The 12,888-nt window shown below is 39.8% G+C and overlaps 1 protein-coding gene across 1 annotated transcript in view; it reads right to left on the bottom strand.

Annotated features, from left to right (window-relative positions):
• Window positions 1-12,888, bottom strand: part of ranbp10 (RAN binding protein 10) — a 45,641-nt gene that overhangs the window by 3,367 nt on the left and 29,386 nt on the right. The window contains 10 exon segments of the mRNA XM_034141416.1: window positions 1,117-1,258; window positions 2,042-2,153; window positions 4,790-4,941; window positions 5,619-5,758; window positions 9,261-9,442; window positions 9,444-9,478; window positions 10,070-10,218; window positions 10,967-11,075; window positions 11,363-11,475; window positions 12,264-12,448. Of these exon segments, the coding sequence (XP_033997307.1) occupies window positions 1,128-1,258; window positions 2,042-2,153; window positions 4,790-4,941; window positions 5,619-5,758; window positions 9,261-9,442; window positions 9,444-9,478; window positions 10,070-10,218; window positions 10,967-11,075; window positions 11,363-11,475; window positions 12,264-12,448 (1,308 nt within the window). The 3' untranslated portion in view covers window positions 1,117-1,127.

Raw genomic sequence — 12,888 nt, 5'->3', positions numbered from 1 at the left:
TAATCATCTAAGCAGGGTAATGAATGATGTAACATGATTAAAACAGCTTGAGTTCATTTTCATGCTCAGCATAGATGTGGGGTTTTGGTATTTCATTTTGAAGATATTCATTTGAATAATACTGTATGACCAATGTTTAAGTTATTTACATTTTTTTAATTATTGCATTGAGAAATGTTTCCGTAGAAAAATAATAAACGGGGACTGTTACACCCTGTACCTTCACATCATTTGAATACTTTTCCAAATGCTTCGATACAGGATGCTCAAAATGCCAAAGGTCATACAGTATGTCCCTCAGAAAATACAACACAAAAGTATGATATCTTTTAATTGGATCTTATTATCTTAATTTTGGCAATCCTTTCTATGGATCATGTTAACTTTGCACTTGCCACCTCTCTTGTAGAGATACAGGAAATGTAATCCTGGGAGAAAAAACGTGTACCAGAGAATGGATAACAAACCATGGATTAGCTGTTATCGCTATCCATTTCCAGATCCACTTCAGGGCTAACCAAGCTAGCTAACCAAGCTATCTGTTCTGTACCGGTTTACATTTGCGAGGCTGTGTCGCTGTGATTCAGCAAATTAATTAGGATTATTAGCAAAGCCTCTTATCACCACAATAAAGTATACTTCCACTGTATTAGTGGAATATAAGTATAAACACAACATTTGTATTTAATGTTACACCATCTTAACAGTGGCATGTGGACACAGTTATTCAGTCATTTAACTTCCATAAAGCCATTGAGCTAAGATTAGCTTAAACTATGGGCAAACACTAGCTGTTTGAATTAGCATTAGCTAGCTGATTTTCCTGCAGAAAAATAACTAGTTTGGTGAGCTGGTTAGTTTCAGGAGGTTAATCGCTCAGCAGTTAGCTACAATAGCTAATCGAGGAGCTTATTTATGAGTTTACTTTCAGTTTGGACTGTTTAGTGTTTGGAACGTTTTTTTGTAAAATGTAGGTCTAACTCGAAGGTTTTAGGTGTCTTGTGCCTCTTTACAAAGCTAGCATGACCCATCAGAAAAACTCCAACTTTGAGAAAATAAGGTATTGTGTCAGAAACATGTATTGTCTGTGGTCTTATCTCACATAAACTTGCTCACCTGGACCTGGGCTAGTGCAAAAAGTTGTCTACTCTGGCGAATGAGCAGGAGCCAGAGCGGACTCGGGCCATGAGCTGAACACACTCTGTGGCCTGGCCGAGCGCTAACATCAGTGGAGGCTGCTTAGGCAGGTTTTGGGACTCTAGAGCAGAAAAACACAGTCAGGCAGGAAAAGGTGCAGCACATAAGTCACAATAATGCATCAAGTGTGTGGGCTGGGTATTAGAGACTCCATATTAAAAGAGATCATGTCAAGGGGTTGCTCTCTTTTTGCCACATGGCTATAACAATATCACAGTGTAAGAGGCAATCCACAAGAAGAAGAATAACTTTAAAGATAACTATATACTGATGTGAGCATCCACAAGTATGTACAATAACATTCTGTTAAGAGTGGCACCAAGCAAATGATGCATGCACCAGCTGTTTTTTCAGCACTGTCACCTTGAGAAGTTAAAAATGGGGTCATGTAAACATGTTGGTGATACTAATAGATATTTGAATGCCCCTCATACACAGCTACAATATTTACATCATAATCACAGGATGATAATAATAATTTATTAAGGACTTGATTTAACCTCAGATAATAATAACTCATGTTTGTAACTAAAGAACTCATGAAGGCGCATTGTTGTTATTTTTGATTATCAAGAAAGTGTTCTTCAGCAGCATCTCTCTCTCCTTGAGTTATTTTAAACTGTTTCCTTATTCTTATTATTATTAATAACGATAAGATTCAAAATCAAGTTCTTCATAAATGTTGTATCTGTAGTGTATTAAAATGGACGTTTTTAATTGTTCTCAAGTCATCCATTTCAGTTAGTACATCTTTGAAACAATATATGTATAGTTATTGGTGTTGTTTTGGATGTCCATTTACAGTGAACAAAACCCACAGTATGCATCAGTGTTGGCTGTTTACCCAGTATGGCGCTGTTGAGTGCGGAGCAGAGGGTTTCTCTCTGGGTGGGGTCTAACTGCTGGCCCACCGGGCAGCTCCAGGGGTCCGAGTACGCTAGCAGGCTGAATGCATCCTACAGACAGACATCATTATTATATTTATAAACGTTATTTATATAGCACGCAAGATGCAGCCCAAAATGCTTTATTGATACAAAATAAAGATGGAGGAACATAAGGAAACACTTTATAAACAAGCAAATAGTTATATCACAGAACCATAAAACAATAAAACATGAACAGTGATAAAACTAAAATGATTTAAAAAAAGAATGTGCTTTAAAAAAGCACCAATGGAGTTTGCTGTTCTAAGATCCAATGGGATGCTGTTCCACAGTTTGGGGCCATAAAAACAAAAAGAAGCCTCCCCAGATTTCTTGTGTAATACTTTCGGTACTTCTAAAATAAATTCATTAGAAGATCTGAATGATACATTATGCAGCTTCCTAAATCGAGTTTATAATGTAATTTAGGCCTGAGTCTAATGTCACTACATGTCATTGTCAGTTGCTTGCACTGTTTAGTCTTTAGCGTTTTTTAGCAGCATATTTGAGCCTCTTTAAGCTCACTGTTTTGGTTTTCTAGAATCCCAAATGTGCCATCTAGCATATAGATCCTGAAGTTCAACACATTCATTTGCCAGTGAAAAACCCCGATCTTGTAAATGATTGGGGGAATGCAAAATAGGCAGCAAACAGATATCTGCTTCAATGAAAGGCAGGAATCTTGTGTCCTAAATTGTACCTCATTTCTGAATATCGGGAAAAGAAACAAAGCAAAGCTTGAGGACATTCAAAAGCCTTGATGCTTGGTCATACTTCAAGGTGGATGAAGTATGACAGGTTTGTGCAAATATTTTAATTTCTAACCATTTCTATTTATGTTTTTTAGAGATTTTTAGACATAGATTTGAAACGTGGAGACGGAGCGGATGACAATGGTCCCGATAGTAAATGGTCCCAAGCTGGATTCGAACCCAAATCCGCTTCGGGGCCATGCCCAGTACATGCGCCGCGACCTCTACCAAGTGAGCTATATGGCAGCCCGAAATTTCAATTTTTCAAAAGTTTAACCTAGCTTTATTTGAAGCAACGCTGCCACCCAGTGGGCGTGACAGCAGTGACCACAGCCTACAATGACATCACGTATATCAGCTTATATCACTTATATCAATGGAAATGTATTCCGTTTCAATAACAAATGAGCTGTAAAGCAAATGTAATCACTAACCTATCCAAGCATGTAACCTGATTACTTTCCATTACTTTAGGATTATCGATATTTTAAATATCAAGAAAAACAAAAGAAGACAAATATCCACCAAAGAAAGAAAAACATTAAGCAAATTCATTCAGTGGGTGTAAGTATGGGACAACAAAACAATATGGCTCACAAAGCTGAATTAAAATCTGCCACAGTAAAACAAATATTGTTTTTAACCCTCCTGTTGTCTTCGGGTCAAATCTGACCGATTTACTACTTTCATCAATCGTAACTTTTTTGTTTTACATTCGATTGCATTAAGGCTTTTGAACATATACAATTTCTGATCACCACTTTCGTTGAATTTTGGATGATTTAGTCAACTTTGTAACACCCATGGTGTTCCCGGTCAAAAATGACCGCCATAAAGAAATGGAATTAGTAACCATCCGGATCAGATACAACCCGCTCTTATGTGCCCATCCCCCCACATGGATCACACCTGGCACACGCAATACATGTTCAATGTCTATTCTTTGTATATTTACTACAGTTGTTCATGTATACCAGTAGTCTGATACAATATTTACAGTTTGAAAGGGTGTTAAATGAAATGTGGTGATGATTAATGGTTTTTGTGTTAATGTAATAGCAGTTAAAACAGGACCGGTCAAATTTGACCGCTAACACCGAAGTAAGGGGGGGAAACTAACACAACAGGAGGGTTAACCAACTGTAAAATTAAAAAAAGGAAAGACCACAGCAACTACAGCCAATTTACAGGACTATTGATTCAGATTCAATTTAGCGGCAAGGCCGATGGAATAGTATTACGGTAGTTAGAAATGCTGTTAAAAGAAGCACTCAAGACTAATTTCACTTGATTAAATCTGATTATGTATTTATATTATGCAACTGTTAGGGAATACAGTTCGTTTTTTTGTAATCTAATTACAAAATCCAGTTTCATGTATTTTCTTAATCCGTCACTTGGTATGGAGTCTTTCTAAGTTGGGGTTCAGCAGCTGGAATTAAATCAACAGTAGCAGAAAACCAAACAAGAACAGGGCCATGTTTGTTGTGATAGATGTTTTTGCTATAATGCAATAACTACAAAATTCCTCTATCACGTCTGTGTTTAACAAACAACTACAGACTGTCCCCTTGGCAGAGCCTTTATCATTCCCCTGCAGTTTTTGTGTTTTCCAGAGGCTCTATTGTTCTCAGGGTGGCTGCTTATGAATCAGAGGACACATCCTGCAGTCCAAAGTCATCCAAGCCCTCTCCTCCACCTCCAGAGAACCGACCCACGGGATGCTACAGATGGATTCTATCTGCTTTACGACAGCACATCCTAAATCAAACATTTCTCAAATTCCTGCAGCGTGTACAGAATGCTGCACTGAGGATTTCAGCTGGTGCCAACAGAGGAAATCTCTTCCGTGAAAGTGTGAGCATGTGCAGTTTGTGTGTGTGTGTGTGCGTGCGTGCGTGCGTGTGTGTGTACCTGTAACATCTTCTTGTGTGTGGTGTTCTTGCCATACTCGCGACACAGCTGTTCGTTGAGCGACTGTAGCTCCCGTCCAAACTGGATCATCCTCTCTGTGGCGGCCTGGTTCCCTCCACAGAGCTGTCGGCCATTACTGCAACCATCATCTGCTGGCAACAGACACACAAGTACACACAGGGTTAAAGAAAACACATCATGATGGAAGGTGAATTTAAACATGATATGAGGTGGGGTAAACGACAAAGCACATGATGATGATTTAAACAAGGTGTGTGTGTGTGTGTGTGTGTGTGTGTGTGTGTGTGTGTGTGTGTGTGTGTGTGTGTGTGTGTGTGTGTGTGTGTGTGTGTGTGTGTGTGTGTGTGTGTGTGTGTGTGTGTTAGGGATGCCAGAAACTGACCATGATCAAACCCTTCTTTGTTCCTCTTTAGTTGTGTTGTTCTCACTGTTCTGTATATCGCCAATAAATCAATCGCACGTGTGACGGAGAAGGGGGGGGGGGTCGGTGTGCAGCAGTCTGCACTCTGCGCAGCCTGCGCTGCTGGCTTCCTCCAAGTTTACAGTAAAACAAACTGGTGGTGTGACCAATGGCCATTTACAATTATTAATACTATTACTATTATTAGCATTAGTCTATATTTTGGTTGAAACTAAGCCAGGAAAAAAAAGAATAACATAAATAATAATAAAAAAATATATAAATAAAATCGAATTTTAAAAATAATTTTCGATTATGGAGACTGTAACGAATATTCGAAAAATCAAATAATCGCTGGCATCCCTAGTGTGTGTGTGTGTGTGTGTGTGTGTGTGTGTGTGTGTTTACCTGTGACCCCATTGCCAATGCTGTTGTCGTCTGGCTGAAGGATCTCTTCGTGTTTGTATGTGCCATTCATGATCCGCGCTGAGGAGCCCTCAACAACTCCGTTGGTATAGTGCTCTGCTTCAATCTCCATCTCGCTGTCACTTCACAAACACACACACACACACACACAACACGCACACACAGCAGACACACAAATACAGAGACACAAAAGATGGCACACAGAAGCGTTAAGAGGATGAAAGTTCATGAACAATAATGCACCAAGATGCCTCATCAAAACATGTCTAAATGAAGCCCCTGTTAAGAAGTTTCACAACTTGTAATACATTTCCCTATAGGGCAGGGCTCTCCAACACGTCGATCGCGAGCTACCGGTAGCTCGCGGGCAGCTTTTCAGTAGCTCGCCGCTCGATTATTGATTATAGCGTAGTAAGGTTGCTTATTGATTTTTCGGCCGCGGCTGGACAATAACGTTTTTTTATTTTAGAATTTTTTCTGTCACACGAATATCAAATGGTCGGTGACGCAGAGATCAAGGAACAGACGTGACAGCAGCACAGCGACAACACACACGGAGCAGTCTGCTTTCTCCACCAACACCAGTCCAGAACCAACAGCAGAATGACCCGCTCTGAATCAGCCCCTGTCGCTGCGCGTCAGAGACACACAGGGAGGGATTTGTGTTTTTTGAAAAACACTCGTTATCGTCATGTCAGGTTTTTGGTGGATTTAATCAAGTCTTGGATTGCAGAGTATGAATGTCCTCTTGCTATTTTCAGTTGATAAATACTTGTGTAAAGTTTGTGAAGGCAGGAGGAAAGCTTCCGCGATCACCGTCTCCTCTGTTCCTCCAAACCCCGCCTCCTCCCTGAAAATAATGAGTGACAGGCTGATAGTGACCCGATAGAAACTTTATTATTCACTTAATCACTGATTGAGATATGATGAAGCTAACTTAATCTTATACATTCATGGGATTTATGTAACAGTAAGACAGAGAATGTAAGTGTGCACCCACATGCACTATTTTTGTTTTTATAATGCTATTGTAAATACTCCTGCTGTTTTCAGACTCAAGTCCTGTGTGTGATGCATTCAAGACATTCAGTGTCTTTTTTTTTAACAGAAGACTAGCTAGAAGCTGCAGCTAGACTGCAGAAGTATTAGTTTTTTGTTTTTGAGGATAGAACCATTTTCACACACAGATATAGGGAGGCTAGACCTATACAATTAATTTATTATGGTTTATAATTTAATGTCAAGACGAAGAAGAAGAAGAAAAAGATGGCTGAACAACTGTTCAGTGTCAATCCTGTGGAGATCTCCAAAATAATGTTCAGCTTAAGTCTCAGCAAAACTCACAACATTTCTGGAGCCTTGTAGACCCAGAAAACTATAAGAACATTCACCAAGCAGCACTGAAAATGTCTGCTTTATTTGGTTCTGTTCTACATACCTTTGTGAAGCAGCTTTTTCTGACATGAATGAAATCTAAATACAGAACAAGACCAACTGATGAACATTTAAATGACTCTATTCTATGACTCCAGCATACACCTCTATGGTGGACTGCATGCAGTGCCATTCATCTCACTAACAAAAGAGTGAAATGCTTGTAAGGTGGTGATTAAGGACACTTATGTGAATGTTCAGTGATGTACTTATTATGTGGGCCATAATAATATGTGACAAATCTTCGTTTTCTTGGACCTTATTTTTGATAAGCTTTAGGTATTGCAATTTCACACGTGTACAAAAGTATAGCTTAATTCAACTGATGAGGGCTATGTGAATAAATGTAAGCGATGTGATGCAAGTAGCTCTTGGCCACTTTCATTTTTTGAAAGTAGCTCTCAGATGAAGAAAGGTTGGAGACCCCTGCTATAGGGTATGCTAACAATGTATTAATCAATCACATTGCTAAAACCTGAAGAAAGGTCCCCTTTCCAACAGTAGTCCACTAAGGCAACAAATACAGAGATTTGAGACATTTTAACAATTTCATCTAAACCACTTATCAAGTCTCTAATTAACTGAATGTTAGTCAAAAGTCAATTAAGTGGGTAAAATGACATTACACCTTGAAATGATGACCAGAAATACCACCAGAGTGCTCAGGTCCCAGCTCACTTCTTAATGTGTGTTTGCAGCGTTTTGTTTATTCTACACTTTTCATTCGCTGCGCATGTCTCGTCAAGTCTTGAAGATCATTCTTTATTTGCATGTGTATGTTTTTTGGCGTCATTTCTGAAGCGGCAGCGTGTTTCACCAAATGGAAGTGTTCGGGCTGTGGCAGTGCGTTTGCACCTCTCGGCCACCGTACAGCTACTTCCTAATACACCGGTGGCAGAGCCTTGACAAGGCATAAACAATGTTTATTGGCTTAAAGCTCCCATGTCATGCTTTTCCGGTTATTACCCGTCCCCTTGTGTGTTATGAAGGTTTTTATGCATGTAAACGGTGTGCAGAGTCAAAACCCTCAAAGTACACCCTGTAGCGAGTAAAACTCTAACACAGAAAATACCTCCCCAAACGCCTCGTTGGAGATACGTCACTGGCCATTTGAGTCTTCCATTTCGTTCCGGGTACGGCATGATGTCAAGCGGTACCCGGAACGAAATGGACCAATCCCGAAGAGCCGTTACGTTACGTCCGCGGAGCCATTACGTTAAGCCCCCGCTGATTGGTCCAAATTGACCGATCCACGGACTTCCTCACACACACATCTGTGTGCAGGGAGCAGGCAGCTCAGCTGATTTCTCCTCCCTGGCTGCAGGCTGATAACAGACAGCTGGGATCGCGGCAAAATTCTCTCTGCAGACCCATTCTCACAGCGTTTATCAACCTTTTTCTTACTCAATATCAAGCCACACTTATTGTTTTAACTTCGGATGTGAGTTTGTGTGTGCTCAGGATGAGTTTGGCTGTGTTTCGCTATGTATCCTAAACAAGGAAGCAACACCTCCACGGAGCTCAGCGCGATTCACAACGTCCCGACCAATCAGAGCACACTGTGCTCACAGGGAGGGTGGGGGCTGGAGCTATTGGAGCTACAACGAGCCGTTAAAGGCAGAGAGTGAAATTCAGTGAATACACGTAGTTTACAGAGATGCTGTATGAGAAACCAATGTGAGTTTGGAAAAATGCACAGTATAAATCTATTTTAATATACCTCAACAATGGAATTATGATCAGTGGAAATGGCCATGACACCTCTCCTTTAATGTATGATCGACTACACTAACCATGATAACGGGAACCTTACGGTAAAGGTGTCAATTAAAATAAATAAAGCCCACAAGAAGCCTTTACAATGGATCAGTTCATGTATGAAATCTGGTAGACAAACTGATTGAAATAAAAAATAATTGAGATTAGTATATATAATGAAACGGGGCCATCTCACAGCTCTGGATACTTTTCCCCATCAGTTTGGAAAGCCCTGAGTGCAGTGTCATAGATGGTGCCAATGTTCCTGAGTGCCAACGTTTTTATTAGCTTGCAGTGATTACATATTAATGTCTTCAAATGAGTGCGGTAATGATTTATTGATGATAAACTATCCTGTAACCTACATCTGTATTTATTTGTAAGCATAAACTGAGTAATGATGCCATCAGTAATGCTCTAAATGCTTCCTACCTGGTTTCCTGGGTGCTGTTGGCGCTGTGCGGCTGGCTCTTGGTGGAGTCGGAGGAGTTGGACTCGGAGTAGTTGACGGAGGAAGGGGAGGAGGAGGAGGAAGAGGAGGTGGAGGAGGACACGCTGGGGTATTTGACGCTGCTGTTGCCGGTGCCACTGTGGCTCTTTGACTTGTTGGGGGGGGGTCACTCCGTTACTGCAGGTTGGGCTGTCTGATCCTGTGTGTTGTAGGGGACAGTCAAATGAAGACATATATCTCATTTCCTTCAGTTACTGGGATTTGGGACTGGCATTTCTATCTATCTAACACTTATGTGCAATATACACTATTTGATCAATAGTATTACTGGCTGCTACACTTTTGTGAAATAATACTGTGCAAGATCTCCGTTTTGATATTTAAAAAGCAACTTACTTTTATACAGTTGCTACTTATCTTTTGTACCCTGCATGTGTACTTCTTCGATTGGAATTATCTTTCTACGATATTATGTATATTATTTGTATGTATTTTATTATAATTTCATTTAAAGATGGGTTTGTTTCTACTTTCTTTACTATTTTCATTATTTTTTGGAAATGTTCTTACATTCACATGCAGACAAAAAACTGCTATCGAAATGTAAGAAATAATAAGGCATGTTTTTGTTGTTGTCAAAAAAGAAACCCGCCTTAAAGAATGAGTTTTGTTTATCTATTTTAACTAAAAAGTAATCTACTCTTCTTATTTTGTCTTTATATCTAAATGTGAAGTTTATATGTGTTGCTCTTCAAAGAGGACAGCGGTTAAGAATAGAAAGTGTGTGTACCTCCGGTGTTTAGGTGTGTGTTGCTGGCTCCGTGGCGGGGGCTGAGGCTGGGGGAGCCGGGGTAACTGTCCTGGGACTTTGGGGAGCGGATGGGCAAGCAGCGGACCTCGCCGTCTGTACCGTTCACCATCTCCACAAACTGGCGACACCTAAAAAGGAAGGTGGACCGGTGTTAATTGCATTTACTGGGAATGCTTCTTTATCAAGAGCGTTTCACAGAAATATACATCCACAGCAGAGTGGTGTCTCAAAACCTGGAAACGAGTTAGCACTTTATCATGGAAGTCAAGTTGTTCTTTAGACACTTGAAAAAGATCCATGGTTACCACCGGCTTAGAGATTTTCACGTTTTTTTTCTATGATATAAACAAGGGCCAATAAATACCCCACTCGTGAATGTCTTCAACTTCTACGTGTCATAAAAACAGCGGTTGCTAACAAGTGATTAATTGAGACGACTAAACGTCAACACGCCAGACTTTAGCCGCCTTTAGCTTAGAGGTGGTGATGCGCAGCCATGTGACCGTGGTGTGGTTTGTTTATGGTTGTAAAAGTAAGGTTTTTTAATTTTGTATTTAAGCTTAAAAAAATCATAAAAGTGGTGTTAATATGTGGAGATTATCCTGCTGAACAAAATATGTAAGTATGATAATTGTCCGTTTACCATAGCTCTTATTTTTTTTTTGCAATATTGTGAAATCCAATGGAAAAGTCCCATTGCTTTCTGTCTACTGATCACTTGCGATGCTAACTTTGCGTGTTGGCCTACAGAAATACGTCATCACTGCACCACTCTATGGGTGAAGGTAGACAATCAGTGTTCACCTATACAGATTAGTCATGACGCAGCATCTTTGACCTACATTGGATGTTTATCTTTTAACAGCTCTGACTTACTTCAACATGAAGAGTAGGTTAGGGTTGTGTTCTAACAGGCCTGGATAAAGCTGCTGAGTAGCCTCTATGGCTTCGCCCACCCGTCCTGCCAGCACCAGCTTCTGTATTCCTATGAGACAAAAGAAACGGGGCTCTATTTGATCAAGTGGAACCATGCTTTCACAGCTAACATTTTGAAAGAGGTCAGTGTGTCATTCATAGAGGTCATAAGTGGACAATCAATACACACAGTGTCTAATTCTGGACGTTGTTTGTTTCAAAAATGATGAGTGACTTACAATTTGAGTCTACTCTTTGTAATGTTAGGTGCTGTAATAAATACTGTATGTGATCATTGTAACTAGTCGTATACAAATGTAAATATAAAATATGTGCGTATTTGGTTTGTTAACTCACTCTGTCTGTTCTTTATAGATGTCTGGTCCTCTTGTATCAGGGTCTCTGTGGCTCTGGCAAAGGCTGTTGCGGTGGCACAGTACCCATGATGCACCAGGTAACTAGACACCATACTGGAGGCAAGTCAGGGAAAAATCATTTAAAGGTTGCCTTTTTTTAAAGGATAATTGTGATGATTCTTTGTTCATATGGTCAAGAAAATGGCACCAAAAGTCTGTGTCCCTCCTGAGGACACATCTCTAAAAACAGGTACAAATATGGTTTATTCATAAAACATGTTTCACTTATTTCCAACAGCTGGGTACTGAAGTTTTTAACAAACCTTACTCAAACATCAGTAATGCATTTGTTGGTGCCTTTTTCCTCCAGTAGATTATTATTAGAGTGAGAATTGACATCATATAGAAAACTACAGTGCTAATCTTTATGTTAATAAAGGAACATTTCACCCAGTAAAACCGCAATGTGATTTGAATAGTGTTTGGAAAACAATTTAGCTCTACGGCACAGAGAAATAAGATTTAAGGCTTGAGTAAAGAAAAATTGTGTATGTTTCAGAAGTATTTTGTGTAAAATGAACCCTTTTCAGATGCAACAATGTTAACTTTTACTGCTTTTTATTGAAATAACAATTATTGCTTTCAAATGTATTACTGTAGCATCACTCAAAACAGTGTGTCCTTAATAAAACAAACACATTTTTCTTTAATGTTGATCAAAAATAATCAGCAATGCAGATTTTCTAAAATAAATATTTGAAACGTTAAAATTCAAGTCTGATCCACATGTTTTGATGTTGGATTACAGACACAATTAATAACATAGATTTGTACTTCAAACGTAGCAGAAGTAGGAAAGAAAGTCAAGAGAAGCCTGTATTTGTGGAGGTGTGTAATCTCACTTCTGCAGGACAGCCTGCCACTCCCCCAGCCTCTCTCCTATGGGGAAGCGAGCGATCATGCCATGGATCTTCGCCCGCCATTCACTCATGTAGTCCTCGATGTCGTAGACAAACGGCTGCTGGCCAAAGTTTGCATCTACGATCTCACCCGGAGTTTGGAGCCCCACAGTGGGGTACAGGTTGGGCTAGGGGATATTAAAGATAAACACAAATTCAGGTTATAAAGTTTAAAACTTACAATGTTGTAATTTCAAGGGAATGACCTTAAAGCACCACCTGGTGGCCAAAAGAAAGCCCTAAACACACCGCCAACTAAATACAACTTAAAATCTGACTTATTTATGGGGAGCCATTGGAAATGAATGGGGCTGTGACGGATTAACAAGGGCTGCACATTGTTTTGCAGTGCTCCATAACGGCTACGGCACACCAAATATCTAGGTGAATGTACCAATGTCTAAGTGATAAAGCCGGATTTTTAAGCTGCCAAATCCGTGTTTTTCACCCTAAAATTCTAACCCTAACCCAGTCTTTGAAATACTGGATAGCATAAAAGTGTAAAATTGTACACCAGACAAATAAAAGGATAAAGTTAGAGAACATGGAGACAGTTACAAACGGCATG

This window comes from Trematomus bernacchii, unplaced genomic scaffold (genome assembly GCF_902827165.1).
Source record: "Trematomus bernacchii unplaced genomic scaffold, fTreBer1.1, whole genome shotgun sequence".
NCBI lineage: Eukaryota > Metazoa > Chordata > Actinopteri > Perciformes > Nototheniidae > Trematomus > Trematomus bernacchii.
Note: the sequence above shows the minus strand (reverse complement) of the source record. Positions and strands in the feature narration are given on the sequence as shown.